The following is a 27,500-nucleotide window of genomic DNA, read 5'->3' on the forward strand; positions in this document are numbered from 1 at the left end:
GCTATCTGACCCGCAGGCAAAGATGCAATGAAAGCAGCCATTCTGAACAGGCCAAATCTCTCGACGCTACCTATCAACAGATTGCTCCATGCCACAGTCGTTTAGGTGGCTTTTGGTGTTGGGAAGTGTTTTGTGAGAATTGTGTGCAATGCCAATTTGCATAGCCTCGCCAATAAATAAGTATTATACAGGCAGAATAATGAGATTTACATATCATTTACACATGCATGACCAGGAGAGGTGTAAGCAGCTTTCGTTTTTGACCGGTTGAGATTAGGCAGTTCGTTGCGCACGCTGAGCGAACAGCACGGCGTCCTGATTTGGACAGTTTGGTGACAGGACACGCTCGTCCCTCCCTGGACACGCTCGTCCCTCCCTGGACACGCTCGTCCCTCCCTGCACAACCTTCACTAATGTGGCTTGTGAACGTGAATGTTATTTGACAATGCTATTTTACAGATGCACAAAGATACAAATAACAGACAGAGACGCACAGAAAGACTTGCAAGCAGAGACACACACAGTCAGTTGTCTTCTCTCACCTCCCCCACCATGCCATTCCACGTCCCGTTGATCTTCTTGCCATGTTTGCCGTTGGTCACCAGGTAGAGGTCATACGTGAACTTGACGTGCTTGGCGATCTTCTTCAGGATATCAATGCAGAAACCCTTGCAGCAGCGCTTAATGTAGATCCCCGAATCCTTCGTTGAATTACTGAGGAGAGGCGGGGAATGGAGAGATGACATGATGACTATACATTATGGATGGTGGACGATTCAATAATAGCACTACATTTTATTCCAAATTGTATTCACACAATTGATCCTGAGTCATGATTTCAATCTGTCTTATAATTTGATGCTGAACTTTGATCCAAAATCTAATTCTGATTTAATCACTGCCACTGATTGCAAGTGTGATTTGCTGTAGCCTAGACACTGTGTAGACACGTTCCCTCTCAATCTCACACTGTGCTGAGCTATTTCGAGTGCCGATTCCACCTCTGAGCAATCTCTGTGGAAAATTAACAACAGTAACCAGCATTGTTTACAATTGAAACTGTTTTCTATTTCATTCTAAAAGTCGATTTGAAGTGAAGTGGAGTCTGTGAGCCTTTGCGGCAGAAGAACAGAAAAGCTAGTTTCGCCTCAGTGCATGTTGACTTGCAATCTCACACGGTTTTAACCGTTTATTTTATTGGAATGATTTTTCAGATTTTTCTCCCATTTTCTCCCCAATTGTAGTTGGCCAATTCCCCCCTGTGGTCTCCTGCTCATTGGGAGAGCTGTAGACTAGCACATGCTTCCTCCGATACATGTGCGAGGCGTTTCACCGGTAACCAGCACGCGTACCCCACCGGCTTCCCACCCGCAGACACGGGGCACAGTTGTGTCTGTAGGAACGTCTGACCAAGCAGCACCAAGAAGTACCGCTAGTTTTAACCATTTATTGAACATCACCTCTTGTTCTTCTTTCTCATGCATTTCACTCTGCTTTCACCCTCAAATCTGACTTATCGTCGGCGTATCCGATCACCGATGCTCACAATTTCTTGAGCTGCTTCCGACAGGGTACGGTGTTCCTCATGCAGGTGCCGCTCAGAGGGTCCACGTCCTCCACGATGACAAACGGAGCCTCCTCCAGCGTCACGATGGACAGGTGGTCGTCCTCCCGGGTGGCCGCCCCGCCGTACAGCTCGTAGCGAGGCCACACGTGGTACTTCATTTTCAGGGTGCGGTTATCCCATCTACCCACCTGCAGGGACACACACACGGTCCAGACACAGTTTAAAGACGTGGACTTTGGGCGGGGACATAACGCAGTGAGGGATCGTTCAAAAGACTAGACCGAGGGAATACAAGTCAGTGAGAGAGAAAGACAGTTCATTTCATGTCATCTTATCGATCCCTGAAACTGACTGAGAACTGCATTCCTTATGAGTCGGTCCAGATAAGTGCTTCGTCAAGTCAATTATGCAGAATATTTAATTGTTGAATTCATCGCGGAATGAATTATTGCTGGAATCCAATTGAAGAGGAACTTCTGATTATATATATGAGGCTGATGTTTGCATTGAGTCAGGAACATCAAAACAGATGCAAAAAACAACAACAACAACAACAACAACAACAACAAGTGTAGGCTAATGTGTGTGTTTGCTGTCCAAAAACAACTTTGATTTTGGATTTATGACCTCGTTTTCTGAGATTCATTATATTGAGTCCATCTGTCTATAACAGAACAATAAGGTAACAAATGAATAGGAACGTTTTACGATGAAGCAATATCACACTCGACGTCGTGCTGTTCATCATCATCGTGATCACCGAATCACGACCTCGAGTGTGATATTGCTTTTATACAACAGTTGTATAAACGAACCTATTCGTTAAGTAATAATTGCATTTTTTTAGTCATTTGAGACAACAGATTTTGCCTGTTACTGTATTTGTCACCGCCAACAAAAACAGTTCCCTTAGGATTGCACTACCAAGTGTTGCCAAGCAAAGGTAAACTGTTTCCTGACTGCAAGCTAGACAAGCTAGCTACTTTTAGGTTAGCACAGACCATTTCAGCTTACCATTCATAATTAAGGTCAAATGTATATATATTGTTGGCAACTTGGCATGACTACTGTAGGTGTGCACAGAGAAATGCTGTGAAAGCAGCAGCAAGGTTACATTAGAGAAGACCTGTGAAGTGTTATACTGTATATCAGCATTCACGTGGAAAATGCCTCTTGTTCGACCGTAACAAAATGTTGTATAACACATAATGACGTAGAAAAGATACAGAGGAGGTTAGTCAAAGGAGATGTAGGAAAGGAAGACAGCAAAATAGGCATAAAGGAGGAGAGGTGGGGAGAGGAGAGGACAGGAGAGGAAAGGAGAGGAGAAAAGAGGAGAAGTGAGGAGCGGAGAAGAGAGGAGAGGAGAAAGGAGAGAGGGGAGGACAGAGGAGAGGAGAGGGGAGAGGGCAGGGGAGGGGAGGGGAGAGGAGAGGAGAGGGGAAAGGAGAGAGGAGAGGGGAGGAGAGAGGAGAGGGGAGGAGAGGAAAGGAGGGGAGAGAGGAGAGGTGAGGGGAGGAGAGAGGAGAGGAGAAATGAGAGAGGGGAGGAGAGAGGTGAGGGGAGGAAAGAGGGGAGGAGAGAGGGGAGGAGAGGAGAGGAGAGGGGAGGAGAGAGGAGAGGTGAGGAGAGGAGAAAGGAGAGAGGGGAGGAGAGAGGTGAGGGGAGGAGAGAGGGGAGGAGAGGAGAGGGGAGGAGAGAGGAGAGGTGAGGAGATGAGATGAGAGAGGAGAGGAGAGGGGAGATGAGAGGAGAGGGGGAGAGCAGAGGAGAGGAGATGAGAGAGGAGAGGACTGGGACCCAGAGCAAAGAATGGGAGCAAGGTGAATGTGAAGGACGAGACTGAAACGGGGGAAAGAGCAGAATTCAGATCAAGAAGGGAGGGTGGAAAAAGAGGAGAGAGAGAGGAAGAGGAGGAGGAGGAGACAAGGGTGGTTTGGTTTGGATGGACAGAGTAATGGACCAAGAGAGAGAGAGAGAGAGAGAGAGAGAGAGAGAGGGGGCGGCGTGCACAGAGACGGCAGGCAGAAGGCACAGAAAGAGAAGCGAAGTGGATAGAAGTGAGATAGACGGAAGACAGAGAGAGAGAGAGATCAAAGTGTCAAGTGAGCGTCTGCGCCCGACAGAGAGGGAGAGAGATAACGAGAGAGAGAGGGAGAGAGAGAGAGAGAGAGAGAGAGAGAGATAACGAGAGAGAGAGGGAGAGAGAGAGAGAGCTAACGAGAGAGAGAGAGAGCGAGAGAGAGAGAGAGAGGGAGAGAGGGAGAGAGATAACGAGAGAGAGAGGGAGAGAGAGAGAGAGCTAACGAGAGAGAGCGAGCGAGAGAGAGAGAGAGAGGGAGAGAGGGAGAGAGATAACGAGAGAGAGAGGGAGAGAGAGAGAGAGCTAACGAGAGAGAGAGAGAGAGAGAGAGAGAGAGGGAGAGAGATAACGAGAGAGAGAGGGAGAGAGAGAGAGAGAGAGAGAGAGAGAGAGGGAGAGAGATAACAAGAGAGAGAGGGAGAGAGAGAGAGAGCTAACGAGAGAGAGAGCGAGCGAGAGAGCGACGGTGGCTAATTCACATGCAAAATGCTGGCTCTTGTGCGGAGGAGGGTCCTGCTGTATTCCTGAAGGGCCCTCTAGTCGCAGCGGCTCTACTCCGCTGAATTACCATCATCGTTTAGTCAATTCCACCCGCGCCCTGTCCCCACGCCACAAATCATACCTGAAGACTCTCGCCTGCATGCCCTGCCCTCTCCTGAGGGGGGCGCCGCTGCCACAAATCATACCTGAAGACTCTCGCCTGCATGCCCTGCCCTCTCCTGAGGGGGGCGCCGCCGGCAACAAATCATACCTGAAGACTCTCACCTGCATGCCCTGCCCTCTCCTGAGGGGGGCGCCGCTGCCACAAATCATACCTGAAGACTCTCGCCTGCGTGCCCTGCCCTCTCCTGAGGGGGGCTTTTACCCAGGCAGCGGCGTGGGTGGAAATGGCTATGGATCATCAACAGCTAATTGGACGGGCCATGATGGGAGATGGGGCAGAGCAGGGAAGCGGTAGCACATGTGTTTACAGTGAGGAACACACACTGGTGGGTACGGATACACACACACACACACACACACACACACACACACACATGCACTCCAGGGAATACAGAGAGAGAGAGAGAGAGAGAGTCAAAAGAGAGCGATAGAGGTAGGTAGAGTTAAAATCAGTCAGGAGAGTGAAGGGGACTAGAGACACTACAGAGCCTTCACATGACTTCAAAGGCACAGAGGAAAAAGGAGGGGAGGGGCCCAGGAGAGAGAGAGAGAGAGAGAGAGAGAGAGAGACAGACAGAGAGAGAGACAGAGAGAGAGAGAGAGAGAGAGGTGGGGAAGAAGGGGAAGAATCGGAAGAATAGAAACATCAAGGGGGAAGACAGAGAGAGAGTAATCAAAGAATGGACTGCATCAGTATCATATATAAATAACCTGCATAATGTGGCACCTATGTGTTTAATATTTAATATCTAATGTGAATCTTCTGTAAACTGCTTTGGCAACAGCATGTTTTTGTTCATGCCAATAAAGCTATTTGGAGAGAGAGAGAGAGCGAGAGAGAGAGAGAGAGAGAGAGAGAGAGAGCGAGAGAGAGAGAGAGAGAGAGAGAGAGAGAGAGAGAGATAGGGAGGTGGAAGGAGGATGACGGTAGGCACTGGTACTCGTTAGGATCCAAGAAAAGTGGTCCAGCTGGAAGTCAAGCTAAGAATTAAACATGAGCGAGGGAGGAAGAGGAGGAGACTGCAGAGAGAGAGAGAGAGAGAGAGCGAGCTAGGAGAGACATAAGCAGAGCGATTCACCTTGTTCTGCGACCAGAGGACAGAATATAGATTAGAGAGGCAGAAGAAAAGAGAGAAATAATAGGAATAAAGAGAAGTCAGACTGCGGGGGAGGAGACGCACACAATAGAGGGCGAGCATCCCAAAACACAGGCGGCCACCCCGGTGACTTTGCAGGCCCGGGGCGCGTGCCAGGCCAGCTCCTCACAAACATGCTGTCATAGTCTATAACTGCCAAGTGTGCTTGGATCATTCCTGTATATTTCTGTATATTTCTTTGAGCCTTTATTTATTCGGGGGAAGGTTGACTCAGCATGCATGCTTTCTCATGCAGCGACACCCTGCTTCATATTCAGACAGTAAAGCTCCAGGCACACCGGGCCCACGGCAAAGAAGCAAGCAGCAGCAGCAATGGAGGCAGACTGTTGTGTCGCCTCAGGTCTCCTGTGTGTCGGGGGCCAAAAAGATGCACTCGAACACAACCGCACAGACTACAGCCGCCGGTCCACTGGCACGTACGTTCTGCACCTGTGTGAGACCTACAGTGGGACCAGTGTTTACTCAAAAAAGTAATATCCGACCTATACATTACAAATTACTTTTAAAAAAAGTAATGGATTACTTTACTTAATTACTCCCCCCGGAGAAAGTAATTCGTTACACTACTCGTTACATTACTTTTGCGTTACTCCGCAACATCTCCGCCTGAGATGCATTGTCACCTAATTGCCAGTTAACAATATAACATGAAACCTTGCATATGCCCATATCAGCACACATCCCTATCTTAATAAGGAGGACATACACAAGATCTCACTCCTGGCCGTCCCTCCGGCCCATCCAATCTAGTTGTTGTGTGTTGTGTAATTGAGTGCATGAAAAAGCATTGCACGTTTGGTGTCCCCCCCCCCCCCATAATCCTGCAGATTCAATCCTGATCCTGCAGATAATTGAAGAATTTATGCAATGCAAGTAATGCCATAAGTGTTTGAACAGTAACTGTAATTACTGGCGTTAGGGACTGTAATGCCTTACACTACTCGTTACAGACAAATGTAATGTGATTACAGTAATACATTACCGTACTTTGTAATGCGTTAGCCCCAGCGCTGCCTAGGACTGTGGATATATAAACCAGAGACATGAAACAAAGCAGTGTTTGCCTACCGTTTTCACACTGCTCTCGCGCACCACTTCAACGGCTTGGTAATATACAGCAATATACTTCTGATCCAGAATATGTCTGGTCAAAGTTCTTGCCTGGTCTTTGGTTTCATTGTATTTTGAAACCGCATTAGATGGGTGATACCATACAGCGACAGGCTCAAGGGGGTTTCTCGAAGACCACGGGGTCATGAAAATATTTGTGTATTGGAATGAGCAGATGAGCTGAAGTTGGAAGAATGAGAAGAACGTTTTGTGTGTGCCCTTAAGCTTCGCTGAAGCTGACCACCAGCCAATCCCAGGGATCTCTCTCACCGACGGCTCAGCTCAAGCGATGGGATGGATGATATTGCGTAGGAGACTCGATGAATGTTGAGGAAGTTTATTGTCTATAAGTTTTGATCAGAACCACGATTTCAAATGTAACAGCTGTAGATTAGCATATTCCCCCGCACTCATATTATCACTCCACTTTCCCAAAGGCACCTCGATGACACCTCTTCACTCTCTTTTTGTTTTCTTTTTCCATCAATAAACAGCCACATGAATATGGAGAAACACACACACACATACACACACACACACACCCACACACACATACACACAGACACACGCGCACACACATACACACAGACACACGCGCACACACACTTGGACACTGTCTCTCTCCTATCGCTCACCTTTTCCCACTGCCTCTCCTTGTTGAGCAGGATGATGACCAGCTTGGGGTGCATCTGGTATCCGTCCTCGCTGAACGACAGATTACGCCCCTCAAACGTCACATTCATCAGATACCTAGAGAGAGAGAGAGGGAGAGAGAGGGGGAGAGAGAGAGAGAGAGAGAGAGAGAGAGAGGGGGAGAGAGAGAGAGAGAGAGAGAGAGAGAGAGATATGAATGGTCAGTGAAGCATATTCAATCTTCTCACATACTAAATAGAAAAGAAATAATCACTAGTAGCCCGTTGCAGCACTGCTCACTATTATTTGCACTAGTGTTCTACTCTTATCTGTATCCTATTCTTTGCATCAACTGACTCAATTTTCACATCATTCAAGTTTCAGCAGATTTTCTTTTTTACCATGGCACCCGCTAGCAGAGCCGTGGTCATAAGGAGGTACAGCATTTTAGGGTGAGTCAGTCAGTCAGTCAGTCAGTCAGTCAGTTTTGAAAAACACATTTTTGACATGTCTACACCGTTTGCCCGATCACCACCACATTTTGTATGTAGTATCGACAGACCTACTATCTCTTTGCAATGTGTTCAAAGCTTGTTGATATTTGCTGTCATTTTGAAGTGAGCCTGTACAGCAGGGATGTCAGAGATACGGCCCGCGGGCCGGATCCGGCCCGCGGGCAGGTTTCATCCGGCCCGCGAGATGTTTTGGAATATTATTATTATTATTATTATTATTTATTTATTTTTTTAATTATTATTATTATTATTATTATATTCGCACCCCATTATCATGATCTACGTGTGGCTAATAAGCAAGCTAAGAGTTCATTCATAAGTTAATTAACCTGCACTACAAGGAAGTATGTCAGTAGGTCATCAGGTGTAAACAAAGCCGCCATGATGCCACGCTGGAATTGAATCGCACATTCAGCTACCTACCAAAAAACAAAAGAATCAACAAGATCAGGCGCGGACTGCATAATCGGGCACGTTAAGCAAATGCCCGGTGGCCTGGCCTGGCCTGGCCTGGCCTGGCCTGGCCTGGCCTATAAAAAAAAAAAAAAAATTGTGCCCGCAGTCAGGCCACTCACTGAACAGCAGGCCAGGCGCCGCCTACTGGTTTACTAGTGGTTTTATTACTTTATTCAGGGTTGAAGTGGGTGCATCTCATTGTAAAATTGGACTTGGCCCAAATTGGGCTTCAAACGGCCCAAATTGGGCTTCAAACGGCCCAAATCTGGCTTTAAACGACCCAAATTGGGCTTCAAACGGCCCAAATCTGGCTTCAAACGGCCCAAATTGAGCTTCAAACGGCCCAAATTTTTCGGACGCCGGCACGCGCGTCGGCCCGTATCGGCCTGGCCTGCTTGGTATCTAATGCCCGGCCTGAATTATGATCCCAGTCTGCCCCTGAACAAGATGCTGTCGAAAAAGAGAAAGGTTGACACGGAATGCAGGCAGTTTCAAGAGAACTGGAAAGAGCAGTATTTCTTTTGTGAAGTAAATGGGTAAATGAGTCGAATTGATTTTAGTAAAAAAAAAATCCGGCCCCCATGAGGTCTCAGTTGAACAAATCCGGCCCTCTACCTAATATGAGTCTGACACCCCTGCTGTACAGGATCTATGTTTCTCCATCTTTTATTTATCCAGACAAAGCCACTGACGTTAAACAGATCCCTAACATCTCCCCAAAAGAAACATAAACCAGATATCAGCTACAGACTAAACAGCTTCTCCATAGATTAAATAGATTAATATAGATTAGTCACATCATCCAGCCTGTCCTCAGAAGGAAAACGACAAGATTTGTTGATTTTCAAGGTGGTTAAAATGACAGATTTTTATGCGAGGAGTGCATACGCGGGAGTCGGGAGCTGTAATTAGGACGTAGCGGTTTTCTCTGGTGGTCTCCCCCCCCCCTGATTATTTTTTTTTATCCCCCATTAGTGCAATTTATTTATTTATTTATCCTGGTTGCTGCTCCACCCTCTGCCGATCTGGGGAGATCAGAAAACTGGCTCCATGCTTCCTCCGAGACATGGGCAGTTAGCCAGCCGCTTCTTTTCACCTGACAGGGGAAGCACTCGAGGACATGCGGACGGGCATGCATTCCTTCAACGTTCACAGCGTCCCAGGTGGGAATCGAACCCAGGACCTTCGAGCTGTGAGGCGACAGCGCTTACCACTGCACCACCCGTACCCCTTCTCTGGTGGTCTTTAACGTAACAACAGCTTTATATTGAAATAGCTCGCTGATGCGTAAGGGTGAAGGGGTGGGCTTGTCTTTCAACTTCCTCGTTGCGTCTTGCGTGTTCCCGGCGTGTTCTGTTTTTAACCGTAACCCAAACCCCAACCCTATAACCTCAACCAAGTAGTTTTAGTTGCCTAACTTTAAGCAAAGTTGTTTAGTTGCCTAAACATAACCGACGTTTAAACATAACCAACGTGATGTAATTCAAATTAACCGACGCAAGGCGTATCACCTGCATGCTCAAAATACTGTATGTAGTTTTGGGAGACGTTGGAAATCGACTTACAGTATACTGTCATTTCGGTATGAGGACGTGTTGCATCATCGGGTGATGCTTTGAAGGGTTGAGGAGGAGGAAATTCCAACTGTTTAAGCAAATGGTCCGTGGAACCATCCTGTACACTGTGTACAGTATGTCACAGGTTCGATCCCTACACCAGCCGATGTGTTCACTCTTGTTGACTTTGTCCTGGAGCAAGACATTGAACGTACCTGCTCCTCCTGACCCTGCACTCTGAAATACATAGTTGTGTTTCAGAGTGATATAATTACAATGACATATTTTCCAAATTCCTGATCATGTCCCATTTGTTCAACACATGGAAAACAGGATTAGAAAACAATAATTTTCCTGCCCTCTATTTCCCTGGCTAGATTTGAAATGTATACACTTTTTTTTTTTTTTTTTTAGATTAGCATGTTGGTGATGAGAAGATAAGACACCAAGATCATGTGTCCCCAGTAGATCACTTTACTTCAGTGCTCCATATGCTAACACTTTAGCATGCACTATGTTGAGTGATAGGCCACTAGCATTATCCAACGTAAAAAAAAAAGAAATCAACCTTTTAGCTATAAAATTTATAGCGGTTTTTATTATAGGGCCTGTGGACTTATACAGTACATTGTAAAATTCATTAAGTCAATATAGCTGATGTAGCTGGGTTTTTAACTGTTTAACTGAACTGAACTGAACTATCAATGTAAGAAGGGAACATAGGCCCTTGTAAGTAAAAACATCATTTTTACATCATAAATTAAATTTGACCCATTTCTGACACAAAACGGGCAGACTTGGCCATATATAATTTAAGATGATTCTGGTTCCGTAGCAAAAAGGGGAATCATTTATTTTCACTAGAATTCCATCCATAAGTAACACAATGACAGAGTGTACAGTATGCCTATTTTGGGCATGGGTTTCATACACTGTCTGTAATAGAACATCTACAGTAAAAGCAAACATATTATCAGATGGGTGGTCTGTGGTCTAATTTGTGTCAATTGAGGGGTCCTCTGTTGTAGAGCAACGGAGCAAACAATCTGCCAGGCAACCATGGATGATTTAGGTGTCTATGTTCTCAACACCTAAAATGTAATTTGACCAATGGACCAATCTCCCAAGAACCTGGTGTATTCCTGTGACACGTCATACAATAAGGATTCAATTGAGATAATACATTCAACATCAATCTATTATTTATGGGTTGCTAGTTTGCAGGACGTAGAACGTGGGAGGATCACGCTAATTCCCCCCAGTTCCACTCCCTGCTATACAGGCGCCCCGACCGACCAGAGGAGGCACTAGTGCAGCAAACAGGACTCACCCCACCGGCTGCCCGCGTGCAGAAACAGCCAATTGTGTACCGCTGCGGGGAATTGAACGCGTGTTTCTGCAGTGCTTTTACCTCTACAATACCCAGAAGCCCCTTCTGAAAAACATTTGAATAATAATCATACAATATGGATGGCTGTGGATGGAGGGGGAGAGGGACAGAGGGAGGGAGGAAGCACACAGAACAGCAAAGCTGTTCCTGCAATAGACGTTCCTCCATCTGCTGTCACATAACATAAGGTACTATACAATACACCAATATGCCTGTCACATCACTCTGTGTGTGTGTGTGTGTGTGTGTGTGTGTGTGTGTGTGTGTGTGTGTGTGTGTGTGTGTGTGTGTGTGTGTGTGTGCGTGCGTGCGTGCGCGTGTGTGTGTGTCTGTGTCTGTGTCAGTCAGTGTGTGTGGCAGAGAATGAGAAACAGAGAGTGTTTCTGTCAGGCAAAATCATTTCACCTCCACTCTGCTAAACACACACACACACACACACACACACACACACACAGAGGCACATCAGACATGGTATACTCTCCGGTGATGGTGAATGATGGTGAGTGTGGGAGTGTGTAAGTGTGTGTATGTGAGAACAGGAATGTTTATGTCATGTGAACTCACATCACTTCACTGTCATCCCACACACACACACACACACACACACACACACACACACACACACACACACACACACACACACACACACAGAATATTGACTCTTTCACCTCCTCGACAGCCCGTTTACTTACTTGCTCTCTCTCTCTCCTCTCTCTCTCCCTCTATCTCTCTCCCTCTCCCCCCCTCTTTCTGGGTGACTGTTTCCATGGAAACACTGCCTCAAAACCATGCACACAATACATACGTAGATGAATAAATACTGTACATAACAGAATAAAGTGTGTGTGTGTGTGTGTGTGTGTGTGTGTGTGTGTGTGTGTGTGTGTGTGTGTGTGTGTGTGTGTGTGTGTGTGTGTGTGTGTGTGTGAAACTGGCACCCACTCAGGACGTGGCTTCACAACTTCAAGTTATGGCTATAAACTACAGCTAACGCACTCTGAGTTACAGCTATAAACTACAGCTAACACACTCTGAGTTACAGCTATAAACTACAGCTAACACACTCTGAGTTACAGCTATAAACTACAGCTAACACACTCTGAGTTACAGCTATAAACTACAGCTAACGCACTCTGAGTTACAGCTATAAACTACAGCTAACACACTCTGAGTTACAGCTATAAACTACAGCTAACACACTCTGAGTTACAGCTATAAACTACAGCTAACACACTCTGAGTTACAGCTATAAACTACAGCTAACGCACTCTGAGTTACAGCTATAAACTACAGCTAACACACTCTGAGTTACAGCTATAAACTACAGCTAACACACTCTGAGTTACAGCTATAAACTACAGCTAACACACTCTGAGTTACAGCTATAAACTACAGCTAACACACTCTGAGTTAAAGCTATAAACTACAGCTAACACACTCTGAGTTAAAGCTATAACAGCTAACACACTCTGAGTTACAGCTATAAACTACAGCTAACACACTCTGAGTTACAGCTATAAACTACAGCTAACACACTGAGTTACAGCTATAAACTACAGCTAACGCACTGAGTTACAGCTATAAACTACAGCTAACGCACTCTGAGTTACAGCTATAAACTACAGCTAACACACTCTGAGTTAAAGCTATAAACTACAGCTAACACACTCTGAGTTACAGCTATAAACTACAGCTAACGCACTCTGAGTTACAGCTATAAACTACAGCTAACGCACTCTGAGTTACAGCTATAAACTACAGCTAACGCACTCTGAGTTACAGCTATAAACTACAGCTAACGCACTCTGAGTTACAACTATAAACTACAGCTAACGCACTCTGAGTTACAGCTATAAACTACAGCTAACGCACCCTGAGTTACAGCTATAAACTACAGCTAACGCACTCTGAGTTACAGCTATAAACTACAGCTAACACACTCTGAGTTACAGCTATAAACTACAGCTAACGCACTCTGAGTTACAGCTATAAACTACAGCTAACACACTGAGTTACAGCTATAAACTACAGCTAACGCACTCGATGCGTGTGTGTGTGTGTGTGTGTGTGTGTGTGTGTGTGCGTGTGTGTGAGTGTGTGTGTGTGTGTGTGTGTGTGTGTGTGTGTGTGTGTGTGTGTGTTTATTTATTTGTTTAAAATTATCCCCATTAGTCTTCCTGGGGTCCACACAAAAAAGAAACAAAATACATACATTAGCATACAACCCATATAGATGTTGTGGCATACAGTATAACATATACATATATAGACCACTGACATTTAAATCTGTAGATGGGTGAGTGGTGGCGGGGGCTGCACACACACGACAAGGGATAGGTCATGTGTCGAAACACACACACACACACACACACACACACACACACACACACACTCACACATGGTGGCATGTCTGGTCTGTGTGTGTTTCGTGCATGTAAGAATGTGTGTGTGTGTGTGTGTGTGTGTGTGTGTGTGTGTGTGTGTGTGTGTGTGTGTGTGTGTGTGTGTGTGGTAGAGAGAGAAGGGAGAGAGATAGAGAGAGAAGAGAGAGGTATAGAGAGAGGGAGAGAGGTTATGAAGCAACATGACTGACAAGCTCTTTCTGCAGTAGCATCTACACATTAGTGGGATTTCTGGAACATGAAATGAGCACTAGACAATATTATACATTTATATATATATTTATACATATTTATAGTCACCATAAGCCTCCAAAAAGCATCATTTTAGGAATTGAGACTTTACCATCGACCACCATCAGTCATTTTCTGACAGCGCTCAATGCATTTTCAGAGGTTTGGCCAGGAGGGTCATGAAGACACAGGTCAGCCTCCATGACATGTGACTGCACCATCTGAGTCACATGACACAGGCCAGCCTCCATGACATGTGACTGCACCATCTGAGTCACATGACACAGGCCAGCCTCCATGACATGTGACTGCACCATCTGAGTCACATGACACAGGCCAGCCTCCATGACATGTGACTGCACCATCTGAGTCACATGACACAGGCCAGCCTCCATGACATGTGACTGCACCATCTGAGTCACATGACACAGACCAGCCTCCATGACATGTGACTGCACCATCTGAGTCACATGACACAGGCCAGCCTCCATGACATGTGACTGCACCATCTGAGTCACATGACACAGGCCAGCCTCCATGACATGTGACTGCACCATCTGAGTCACATGACACAGGCCAGCCTCCATGACATGTGACTGCACCATCTGAGTCACATGACACAGGCCAGCCTCCATGACATGTGACTGCACCATCTGAGTCACATGACACAGGCCAGCCTCCATGACATGTGACTGCACCATCTGAGTCACATGACTAAAGCCTCCATGACATGTGACTGCACCATCTGAGTCACATGACACAGACCAGCCTCCATGACATGTGACTGCACCATCTGAGTCACATGACACAGGCCAGCCTCCATGACATGTGACTGCACCATCTGAGTCACATGACACAGGCCAGCCTCCATGACATGTGACTGCACCATCTGAGTCACATGACTAAAGCCTCCATGACATGTGACTGCACCATCTGAGTCATAGATATATATAAAGGCTAGATGGCTTAAGGCGGAGTCACCAGCGTCGTTGAACGGCCGCCATCTTGCTACAGTGCCTTTCTGGTACGTTCTATGGTAGCTGGTGACCTGCACAGACAAAAATACTCATAACTCGCTGAAATCTTGACGGATTTACAAACGGTTTGGTTTATTACAAGCATATTCCGTTCCCGAGATAGACCAAAACAAAAAAAACAACACTAAAAACACTATTTTTTTGATGGGCTCCAAATTACACCAAAATTAAACCGAAGCATCTATGCCATGAGAGGGATTCAGGCACAAAGTTTCATGCAGTTTCATCAATTTCCCTAGGAGTTATGATCATATGATGTTGCCATACTAACCCAACAACAGATGCTCATAACTCCTAGTAGCTCCCTGTAGCAAGATGGCCGCCATGCGACGACGTCGCTCTCCATTGGCCGGCAGCGCAGGTAAGCTATCTAGCCTTTATATATATCTATGATCTGAGTCACATGACTAAAGCCTCCATGACATGTGACTGCACCATCTGAGTCACATGACTAAAGCCTCCATGACATGTGACTGCACCATCTGAGTCACATGACACAGGCCAGCCTCCATGACATGTGACTGCACCATCTGAGTCACATGACACAGGCCAGCCTCCATGACATGTGACTGCATCATCTGAGTCACATGACTAAAGCCTCCATGACATGTGACTGCACCATCTGAGTCACATGACACAGGCCAGCCTCCATGACATGTGACTGCACCATCTGAGTCACATGACTAAAGCCTCCATGACATGTGACTGCACCATCTGAGTCACATGACTACGGAGCCAACGACTGCCTTTCTTCCCTTGAGCAGGGCGCTTAAATCCCCATGAGCTATAGCTATAGCAGCCACCACTAACATAACATCATCTATGTGTGTAATAATCCACCAGGCTGTGATCTGGCTAAAACTACAAATTCCAGGTTACACAGCAATATTTATGTCTATAAAAAAGAGAGTGGGGGGTACAAGATTTTTGCATTGCATTAACAATTTTGATTATTGATATTTATTCCTTCTATCTAAAATATCAATCGATCAATGGTTAATATGTGTTAACTTATTCCATAGATAGGTAGCATCCTGCATGATTCCGCATCATACAGGTTGAATATGAACGACTGGTGCAATATTTCAGCATGTACAGTATGACTCTTATGCTATCATCCTTATTCTGGTTTCTATATTAAATATTGATATTTTCCATGGGCTGTCCTCAGGGGGAAGGCATCCTATATCACACTGTCCCACGTGGCCCCATGTGTCCAGTTCACAGAGCCGTCCCGTATATAGAGCCTTGGCACACATACACAGTGCACACAATCTGCTGCATCAATCATAAGCCATTTACAAAATGACTTGACGCCATGCCCTCTTTAATCTTTACTGAGCAAGCTATTGTTACGTGCTACAATGTGGGACCATTGTGCGGATCTATGGGTGTGTGTGTGTGTGTGTGTGTGTGTGTGTGTGTGTGTGCGTGCGTGCGCGCGTGTGCCCTACACACGTTGACAGCAGCAACACGAGCGACTCACAAGCATATGTAATGTGTTGCCATGGCACCCACAACCACTGTGACTTCCAAGCCAATCTGCTGCGTTACTATGGTAACGGTAATCTCGCAGAGGGAGGGAGGGATGGAGAGAGAGCGAGAGAGAGGGAGGGAGAGAAAGAGATGGAGAGAAAGGGCGAGAGAGAGAGAGAGAGAGAGAGAGAGAGAGAGGGAGAGGAAGAGAGGTGAGATTCCAAGAAAAAGAGGGAGGGGACGAGTCGCTTTTACTACTCTCTCTCTCTCTCTCAAACCTCTTTCATCATACTGTAACTGTGTTTTTTAGGAAGATCCATTTGGCTGTATCTTCTGTGTCACCTCAACTGACTTGTATTCAACCTCCTCCATTACTCACTACTGTTGTAGAATGGAGGACTGCAATAATCTGAACATTGACCTATCTAAATAAGACAATATTCTGATTAATGACTGAGGATGCATGCATGGCGTCCCTACGTCTTACGTCAGTTTCCCTCCTGAAATGAACCTGAAAGTCTTTCTGTCCTGTTTCTACTGTGTGAGGGACAAGATGTCGGGACTTCTTTTTACCGGTGGCAGCCATCCTTTCTTCTGGTAAACAAGTGGCGCAACACTCGCTTCAAGCTAGAACGCGCGTCGCCAAGCAGTTGGACTGCCGTACGTGTCGTAAAATGCTGCGAAAACGCCGATAGGACGCCATAGTGCGATTAAGGTGTTTATTTTACATGTCTACAATGCACTTCAATAATGCGACGAAGATCGGAACACTCCACAATAATTCAACTATTGCGTACTCTCGACTATGACCTTATTCCGGTTAAGGTAATCAGAACATGCTGTGTACATGGCAGAGTCTTAGGATGCTTTCTCACTGGCTCCCCGGTACCGTTCCCGAGCACACTTGTCCCCAAATTGACCGCAGTTTCGGAACATTTGACGAGTGTGAACATTGCGTACCGTTCCGTTCCGCGCCCGGCCGCGCAATGGGGAACCGTGACAGGATCCACTTGAAAAGGTGGCCTGGGGAGCGCTTTGGCGCGCCCGGGCACGGAACACTTGCGAGTGTGAAAGCCAACCGTTCCGAACCACACAGACAACAAACGGGCGACGATAAACTCCAGGCATAGTTGATGATGCAAGTGCACTCTGTTCCGTTTCCGATCGCGGAGGGAAATGCTGTAATGTGAAAGCTGACCAGCGGGGGAGAGGCGAGGGGAGGGGGGGCAGTCGTTCTCGAGTGCGGAACAGAGCGGAACGAAAGCAATCGTTCCCAGTGAGAAAGCAGCCTTATTCGGAGTATTGTCTTAATTGGATTAATGTCAGAATATTGCAGTCCATGTAAACATAGTCACTGTGCTATCAACACACACACACACGCACACGCACACGCACGCACGCACGCACGCACGCACGCACGCACGCACGCACACACACACACACACACACACACACACACACACACACACACACACACACACACACACACACACACACACACTTATCCACAGGTTTGCTGAGGATGCATGCTCTGGAGCAGTTGGGGGTGAAAGGATTATTGGGGTTATTTTCACTCTGGGCCTTATTTTCGCAGTTCTTTCCATCATAACGATTGTGTTCAAAGTTGTGTTACTTACGGCTCTGTAGAGCTTTATGTAGCTCAGTTCGCCAATATTGCTGCACTCCAACACAGTCAAGCGCACAAAGCAAGCTCTAACAGTTGAAGCCAAAAGTGCATAATTATGTAATTACATAATTGTGCTGCAAAAAACCCTTTTACGTCCAAAAAGTCTCATTTTATGAATTGAGGAAAAAAAACGCTTCAGTCTCTGTAAAATATCGATAGATAGATGAATGATACATAGATACAGTAAAACATCCTGTATTATCCTGCATTAAAACAGGCTGAATGTGCCGACTGGAATGACGAGTGGGATATCTTTAACGATTACTCTGAAGCCATAAAGCGATGAAAACACGTCAACACAATAACACTCACACCGCAGTTAAACAAGTCTTTAAATAGCTGGGAAGCTATTATCGTGACATTTACTGCATCGTGATATGTCAGTTATAGTCCGTGTGCTACTTCCTTAGCATTGCTCACGCGTGCTTCACACACTTTGCTGGCTGCTAGTCTTCTGCTGCGTTCAGCTCACGTCACACACAGTGCACTTTACTCACACGACCTCAGGAGGTGGCATTCGTAAACAGCAGCAGTCCGTTTAAACACCTTGACATTTCACCCATGTCGTTGTGAGGACGGCCTGGGAGGTACAGCACATAAAACTCTACAGCCAAGCAACTGACAAAATGTTGAACACACAACAGAATCTTCACGATAGAAAAAAGAGTGGGGAAATAAGTGGCAGGTGGAAAATAAGCAGAAATATCCTATATTTGAATTATAGATTGATGACACGCACGTCCCACTACTGTGAAGCCACGTGTCATGAGAGTGTCCTAGCTGAGAACAATGGCTTGAAGTAACAGGCGTGCTAGAAGTGATATGCTGCTCACATGTGCACATATGTGAATAGCATGATAAGACTAACTCCGCCCCCATTATGATCTCCTCCACTGCAAGCTGTGACTCAATGTGCTGCACAGAAGGCTCATTAACATTCAGACAGTGGCAGTAGATGTGTCCACCTTATTAAGAACAGCAAGTCAAAGGGAAGACAAACTGTTCACTAATTATTCAGCAAAAACAAAGAGCTTTACAGAGAATCTCCTTTCTAGCACCTTATTATTATGATTATGATTATGATTATTATGATTATTATAATTATTATGATTATTATGATTATTATCATTTTTATTATCATTTTTATTATTATTTTTATTTTTATTTAATTATTATTTATTCATTTATTTTTACAGGGGAACATGCTACAGTAGTTAGAGACAGGCAAGCAGAGACTAAACCGGAGGATCCTAGAAATGCTGCCCCACGCACGCACGCACACACACACGCGCGCATGCACGCACGCACACACACGCGCATGCACGCACGCACACGCGCACGCACGCACGCACACACACACACACACGCGCGCGCACACACACACACGCATGCACGCGCGCACGCACACACGCACACACACACGCTCCCTTGCCATGCTAACTCCAAGGCCTGACACAGATACGTTTTAGCGCATGTTCTGGGGTGAATAATGGAGGAGTTATGTGAAATATTGATCAGCCAGTTTTAATAAATTAACCCCCGACATGAATTAGTCATGAATTACACTCCGTAGCAATTACTGTAGTGCAATGTACTGATTGCATTTTGCAGAAGGGGGACTCTATATGGAGAAGGCCATATGCCCCATATGCCCCTGCGCGGCCGAGACAGACAAACACAGTGTACGTAACATATCGTTACTGCATGTAGATACTCGGGCTCGGGGTACGCTGTACAGCGCGTGTGTGTGTGTGTGTGTGTGTGTGTGTGTGTGTGTGTGTGTGTGTGTGTGTGTGTGTGTGTGTGTGTGTGTGTGTGTGCGCGTGCGTGCGTATGGGGGGGTGAATGTGAATGTGCATGTGTGTGTTTGAGTACATAATATGCAAGTAGGTTGGGCGCACGTGTTGGTATTGAGAGATGGGAAATGAACGTGCAAACAGGGTCATAAATTGTGTTAATGAGAGGAGAGTGGAGGCAGAGAGAGAGAGAGAGAGATCACAAGACACACACAGAGGGAGAAGGAGAGGAGGACAGAGGAGCTCACAGTCAAAGCAATTCACATGAGATTTGTACATCATATATCAAATACAGTTATAGAGCTACGTTCAAACTCACTCTTGCCCTTTTTAAAGGTGCTGTAAGTGATCCTGGGGGGAGGATTGAGTCAACACGGTTCTCATTCCCCAAGTAGTCAAATAGTGACGCTGTGGGTTGGTGATCCGGTCCAGAACACCTACAGTACCCAACGTGTCAGTATTTCACTACTTCTAAATGAGAACCGTGTTGACTCAATCCTCATTGTGAAGTTCCCTCTCCTGATTGGATAAAGTGGGATGGGATACCTACATCTGAGAGATATTGAATGGCAAACTTATGGCAACGTTTGTTGTTGTTGTTGTTGTTGTTGCTGTTGTTGTTGTTGTCGTTTTGTTTTTCTAAACAGTGGTTCTCAAATGGGGGTCCGGGGACCCCCAGGGGTCCTTGAGGGGGTTCCAGGGGGTCCCCAGCCAAAAGAGGGCTAATTTATTTTCGATATAATTCCATTCATAAGTAACACAATGACTATTTCGGTCATGAGTTTTACAAACTTTCTGTAATAAAACATCTAAAAGCATCAATCTTATTATCATAATGGGACCGTGGGACAAAATCCTATCAAATGGGGGTCCGTGGTCTAATCTTTGTCAGTTTAGGGGTCCTTCATGCAATAAATGATATAGGAGTGAAAGTAGAAAGCAGATAAATGTGGGAGAGAGAAGAGTGGGGATTATAAGACAGATAAAAGGAGTTAAGGAGAGGAAGAGAGAGTGTGTGGAAGAGAGAGGGAAGAGACACAACAGAGTCCTGACCTAGTTCCAGCAGTGCTGCGTCACAAACAGGTACCTTTTTAACGCCTCAAAACTAGCCTGGCCCATAAACGCACACGCACGCACACACACGCACACGCACATGCACACACACAGACGCAGGGGCACACACACACACACACGCAGGGGCACACACACACACACGCACACGCACACGCCCAGCTGGCCTTTATAGACTCAGACTGCATTCGCTGAATGAACCCACACACACACACACACACACACACACACACACACACACACACAGACACGTACACACAGACAAATGCACAGGTGGGCACACTCACTGACCACAGCGCTGGCAGGGTCAAAATCCTGCTCACAGTGTTTTGCACACGCACACACACACGCAGGGGCACACACACACACACACACACACGCACGCACGCATGCACGCGCGCATGCACACGCACACACACACACACACACACACACACACACACACACGCACACACACACACAGGCACACACACACACACACACACATGCCCAGCTGGCCTTTATAGACTCAGACTGCATTCGCTGAATGAACACACACACACACACACAAACACACACACACACACACACACAGACACAGACACAAACAGACACACAAATGCACAGGTGGGCACACTCACTGACCACAGTGCTGGCATGCTCTCACGCCTCAGCCTAATAGGGTCAAAATCCTGCTCAGAGTGTTTTGCACACACACACACACACACACACACACACACACACACACACACACACACACACACACACACATACCTTTATAGACTGCATTCGCTGAACGAACACACACACACACACACAAACGTACAGGTGGGCACACTCACTGACCACAGCGCTGGCACGCTCTCAGGCCTCAACCTAATAGGGTCAAAATCCTGCTTAGTGTTTTTCACACACACACACACACACACACACACACACACACACACACACACACACGTGCGGGCTCTAATGAAAGCCCACTGAGGCCGCAGAAGTTCAAAAATGTCCACGGAGCTTAAAAGCTCTTGACACCTTTTCCAACTCGCAGCTCATTTGGAGCCTGTCCACTGTGTCACACTCTTTATTCTCACACACACACTCACTAGCTCTCTCTCTCTCTCTCTCTCTCTGTGTCCCCCCAGTCTCTCTCTCTCTCTCTCTCTGTGTCCCCCAGTCTCTCTCTCTCTCTCTCTCTCTCTCTGTGTCCCCCCAGTCTCTCTCTCTCTCTCTCTCTCTCTCTCTCTCTCTCTCTCTGTCCCCCCAGTCTCTCTCTCTCTCTCTGTCCCCCAGTATCTCTCTCTCTCTCTCTCTCTCTCTCTGTGTCCCCCCAGTCTCTCTCTCTCTCTCTCTCTCTCTCTCTCTCTCTGTGTCCCCCCAGTCTCTCTCTCTCTCTCTCTCTCTCTCTGTCCCCCCAGTCTCTCTCTCTCTCTGTGTCCCCCCAGTCTCTCTCTCTCTCTCTCTCTCTCTCTCTCTCTCTCTCTCTGTGTCCCCCCAGTCTCTCTCTCTCTCTCTCTCTCTCTCTCTGTCCCCCCAGTCTCTCTCTCTCTCTCTCTCTCTCTGTGTCCCCCCAGTCTCTCTCTCTCTCTCTCTCTCTCTCTCTCTCTCTCTGTGTCCCCCCAGTCTCTCTCTCTCTCTCTCTCTCTCTCTCTCTCTCTGTGTCCCCCCAGTCTCTCTCTCTCTCTCTCTCTGTTTTCCCCCAGTCTCTCGCTCTCTCTCTCTCTCTCTGTGTCCCCCCAGTCTCTCTCTCTCTCTCTCTCTCTCTCTCTCTCTCTCTCTGTGTCCCCCCAGTCTCTCTCTCTCTCTCTCTCTCTCTCTCTCTCTGTGTCCCCCCAGTCTCTCTCTCTCTCTGTCTCTCTGTTTCCCCCCAGTCTCTCTCTCTCTCTCTCTCTCTCTCTCTGTGTCCCCCCAGTCTCTCTCTCTCTCTCTGTTTCCCCCCAGTCTCTCTCTCTCTCTCTCTCTCTGTGTCCCCCCAGTCTCTCTCTCTCTCTCTCTCTGTGTCCCCCCAGTCTCTCTCTCTCTCTCTCTCTCTCTCTCTGTGTCCCCAGTCTCTCTGTCTCTCTCTCCCTGCCCCTCCCTCTACCTCTTTCTGCTCAGCTATCTTCATTTGTCAGGCTGCTACAGTAGCATTAGCTGGAATGTCACAGCACCGGCTACAATGGACTTAATTGACTTAGCGGAGCGACGTGGCCTCTTGTGCTCCTCTGTGCAGCGCTGAGGCCTGGACAGGGAACGGCCAGGCAGACTGGCAACAGCATTATAGAGCTGCAAAGGCCACATACAGTAGATGACTGTGGACCATATAACACTTTTGCCATCAATTAAACAGAAAGAATAGTGCAAACAACAAAACATGTTCCTTTGCACTGCAGTGACCTCAGTCAGCGCGTTGTTGTACTTCCTCTGAAAACAGAGCGTGTGACGAAGAGACGTGTGCTTTAACTCCACCACTCACAAAGCCACTCAAAGTGACGTTTAGGAGCGCAGCAGGTGAAGGTAGGACAGGTGATCCACAGCTATTCCTTTCTCAACTGGAGGGAAATGAGATGCTGCTGCTGCTTCTGCCTGCATGGCCAATGATTCTCTTTAAAGGTCCGCTGGAGAATTTGCAAATGGCTTCTGAGGTCACTGGAGGGTGGCATTAGACAGAAAGGTTACTGTGAGAGGGCCCGCTGATTGAGTTCAGTCAGAGGCGCTCGACGTCAAAGAGGTTCGGGGCCATTTATAGCAACCGACGGTCACACGTGGCTGGAAATAAGGCTCCGTTCTGAGAAGGCTCCTCAAACGAATCCCAGAATCATAATAACAAACAACCCCCCCAAGGCACAGCTGACATGTAATTCAATAAAATGAAAAGCGTGACGCAGCCAGACCCAAGGCAGAGATTCTGTAGCTTTGCACGAGCGTGCCGATCACACCGGCTGATAGTCGATCAGCTGGTTTCCCGCAGTGTTCTGCCTGGACTAACACCATGCTCTACTTATTTCCTCTACACGTCCATCTTTTCATCATCGATTAAGCTGGCAAACCAGCCAGCCAGCCAGCCAGCCAAGCAGGCAGTCAGCAAGCCAAGCAGCCATTCATTCAGTTTGTGAGTTGATAGACTGTTGTAGGCCAAATGCTAATCTCTTGATTGAACACTTGAAGACAAAGGTTATCAGCAAACAGATTTAGTTAAGGCAGCGAGGGGCGAGGGATCTTAGCAGCGCTCACAACTGATCTAATCAACAACACGGCTAAGTTGATTATGAAACTGCAGGTCTGGAGAGGAGAGGAGAGGACAGGAGAGAGGACAGCAGAGGAGAGAAGAGAGAGGACAGGAGAGGAGAGAAGAGGAGAGGAGAGGGGAGGAGAGGACAGGAGAGGAGAGAGGACAGGAGAGGAGAGGACAGGGGAGGAGAGGAGAGGAGAGCAGAGGAGAGGAGAGGAGAGAGGACAGGAGAGGAGACAAGAGAAGAGGAGAGGAGAGGAGAGCAGAGAAGAGAAGAGGAGAGGAGAGAAGAGGAGAGCAGATGAGAGAAGAGGAGAGGAGAACAGATGAGAGAAGAGGAGAGGAGAACAGAGGACAGGACAGGAGAGGGGAGGAGAGGAGAGGAGAGTGGACGAGTGTGAGCAGATAAAACAGAGCAGAAGTGCGGGACAGGAGAGAGCGGAACACAGCAGAACCGACGAGAGACGACATCTAAAATGAGAGCAGGGACAGAACAAAGAGGAAGACTACAGGGCAAGACACAGAGGAAGACTACAGGGCAAAAGACAGAGGACGACTACAGGGCAAGACACAGAGGAAGACTACAGGGCAAGACACAGAGGAAGACTACAGGGCAAGACACAGAGGAAGACTACAGGGCAAGACACAGAGGAAGACTACAGGGCAAAAGACAGAGGAAGACTACAGGGCAAGACACAGAGGAAGACTACAGGACAAGACACAGAGGAAGACTACAGGGCAAGACACAGAGGAAGACTACAGGGCAAGACACAGAGGAAGACTACAGGACAAGACACAGAGGAAGACTACAGGGCAAGACACAGAGGAAGACTACAGGGCAAGACACAGAGGAAGACTACAGGGCAAGACACAGAGGAAGACTACAGGGCAAGACACAGAGGAAGACTACAGGGCAAGACACAGAGGAAGACTACAGGGCAAGACACAGAGGAAGACTACAGGGCAAGACACAGAGGAAGACTACAGGGCAAGACACAGAGGAAGACTACAGGGCAAGACACAGAGGAAGACGACAGGGCAAGACACAGAGGAAGAGGGGAGGACGTGACAGTAGAAACTGTCCCTGTGACGAGAGGTTCTGATACCGCCAGACCTCAGTCTTCTGCCAAGAGAGATAGCCTCAAAGAGTTTATGACCTGGGTGGGAGGGGTCGGCCATGATTTTTCCCAGACCGCTTCAGCGTGCTGGCAGTGTGTAGGTACTGAAGGGATGGCAGGCTGCATCCGACCACCAAGAAGACCTTGTATACACCTTATCGGAGTTTTCGCAGCATTTTGCACCACGTACGGCAGTCCAACTGCTCGACAGCGAATGCTCTAGCTTGTCTGTGAATGTCAGGGAGGTACAGTAACCTAATACAGTAATACAGAAATCAGGTACAAGGAGAAGCATTTTTGATTTTCATGTTGGAGCTGTCATTGGCATATACCAGTTCATATAAATATCTGGGTTTTACTTTTGATGAATTTTCTACGTTTGAAGAGGGCGTCAGTGTGTTGGCCGACACTGCTGGTAGAGCCCTGGGTTCAGTAATAAGTAAAGTGAAAACTTGTAAAAATCTTGGTTATGCTACATTTTCAAAGCTTTATGATGCATGTGTGTCACCAGTTTTGTTTTATGCAGCTGGAGTTTGGGGAAGAAAGGAATTTTCTAAGGTGAATGCCATCCAAAATCGTGCAATCCGATGTTTTCTGGGCGTACATAAATTTACACCTGTGTTGGCTTTTCAAGGGGATATGGGTTGGGAGCCTTGTTTGATCAAACAAAAAGGTGAAATGTTGAGATTGTGGAACCGTCTCTCTAATATGCCAGAGAGTAGAGTTGCAAAACAAGTGTTTAACTGGGATAAAGCACATAACTATCCATGGTGTAATGATATCAATGATGTGTTCAGGGAAGCTGACCAGCAATTTATTTTCAGAAACAGTTTACGTTGTAGTGTTCGCTATATTAAACATAGGCTATTTCTTGATTATAAAGAAAAATGGGCCAATGACATCTGGCTCAAACCAAAACTTAGAACATATGTTCAAATTAAAAATATGTTCACTCCAGAACCCTATGTTACTTTACCCCTGGATAGATCCAGAAGATCTTTATGTGCCCAGTTGAGAACGGGTACCCTCCCTTTGGCTATTGAGGTTGGCAGGTTCAATTCTATTGCTGAGGAGGAGAGACTTTGTACTGTATGTGAATTAGGTGTTGTAGAATATGAATTTCATTTTGTGTTTCATTGTACGCTATATGAGGAACCAAGATTGTCTCTATTTCAGTTAATGCAAAATAAGAAACCGGAACTATTTTGGTCAGGAGATGATGCGAAGTTGGAATGGTTGTTCAGAGATGAAGTCTACAGTTTGGCCAGGTTTATTGGGAGGGCTTGGGGGATCTTCTAGCCTATGCAGGTGCCCTCCTCTTGCCTCAAGAGCAGCGCCACTGGCCAATGGAGTCAAGCGCCAAAGTATTTGCCACGCATGCCGATTGCTAAATAAAGTTTGTCTAATCCTACCAACTGGCCTCTCATGATTGAAGTGAGGTCTCCAGACCATATTTCAAGCTGAAGGCCACTCATGCATAATCCGATCATCCCCTGACGACAGTCAAGTCCTAGCATAACATGGTCAGTCAAAGTCCTAGTATGACGTCTGCTATGACGTCAAATATGACGTCAGTTAATCCTCATATATATAGCAAGGGTTCTACGTCACCTCTCTCTCTCTGGCCGATCATAGCAGCAGTAGCTTCACGGCAGTCCATCTCCCTCGAAGCCGTCCTCCGAAGCGTTGTTTTGCCCCACCCACCTCCCCAGTCCGCCACCAACGAGTCTTGACTCCTGATCCCCCACGGGGGGGGGGGGATCTCCTAGCCTATGCAGGTGCCCTCCTCTTGCCTCAAGAGCAGCGCCACTGGCCAATGGAGTCAAGCGCCGATAGAGTTGGAGAAAGTCAGGGTAGTTGCGCCAAGGCAGGCAAGTAGGCCAAGCCGGGAAGCGCCAAGCTAAACTTTAATGTACCAAGATCGAAGGCCCGACCGAGTTGGGAGCGCCAGCCGCAAATAGCTGTAAGTCGCTAAAAAGGTCGAAGGCCGGAAAAGTACAATCGCGAAGCGCCAAGGCGGCCAGGTAGGCCAAGCTGGGAAGCGCTATCGCGAGGTGCCCGACCGAGTTGGGAGCGCCAGCCGCAAATAGCTGTAAGTCGCTAAAAAGGTCGAAGGCAGGAAAAGCACGTACCAAGGCCCGACCGAGTTGGGAGCGCCAGCCGCAAATAGCTGTAAGTCGCTAAAAAGGTCGAAGGCCGGAAAAGTACAATCGCGAAGCGCCAAGGCGGCCAGGTAGGCCAAGCTGGGAAGCGCTGTCGCGAGGTGCCCGACCGAGTTGGGAGCGCCAGCCGCAAATAGCTGTAAGTCGCTAAAAAGGTCGAAGGCAGGAAAAGCATGTACCAAGAACGAAGGCCCGACCGAGTT

The 27,500-nt window shown here is 47.1% G+C and overlaps 1 protein-coding gene across 1 annotated transcript in view; it reads right to left on the minus strand.

Moving 5' to 3' along the window:
- The window catches only part of grin2ba (glutamate receptor, ionotropic, N-methyl D-aspartate 2B-a), a gene marked incomplete at its 3' end in the record, with an annotated part of 142,045 nt that overhangs the window by 36,825 nt on the left and 77,720 nt on the right, over positions 1-27,500 (minus strand). The window contains exons 5-7 of the mRNA XM_083649399.1: positions 7,216-7,330; positions 1,547-1,755; positions 543-714 (exon numbers count right to left, since the gene is read on the minus strand). Coding sequence (XP_083505525.1) covers positions 543-714; positions 1,547-1,755; positions 7,216-7,330 — 496 coding nt within the window. The remainder of the gene's footprint in view (positions 1-542; positions 715-1,546; positions 1,756-7,215; positions 7,331-27,500) is intronic.

The sequence above is a fragment of the Poromitra crassiceps genome (assembly GCF_964638095.1).
Source record: "Poromitra crassiceps genome assembly, chromosome: 13".
Lineage (NCBI taxonomy): Eukaryota > Metazoa > Chordata > Actinopteri > Beryciformes > Melamphaidae > Poromitra > Poromitra crassiceps.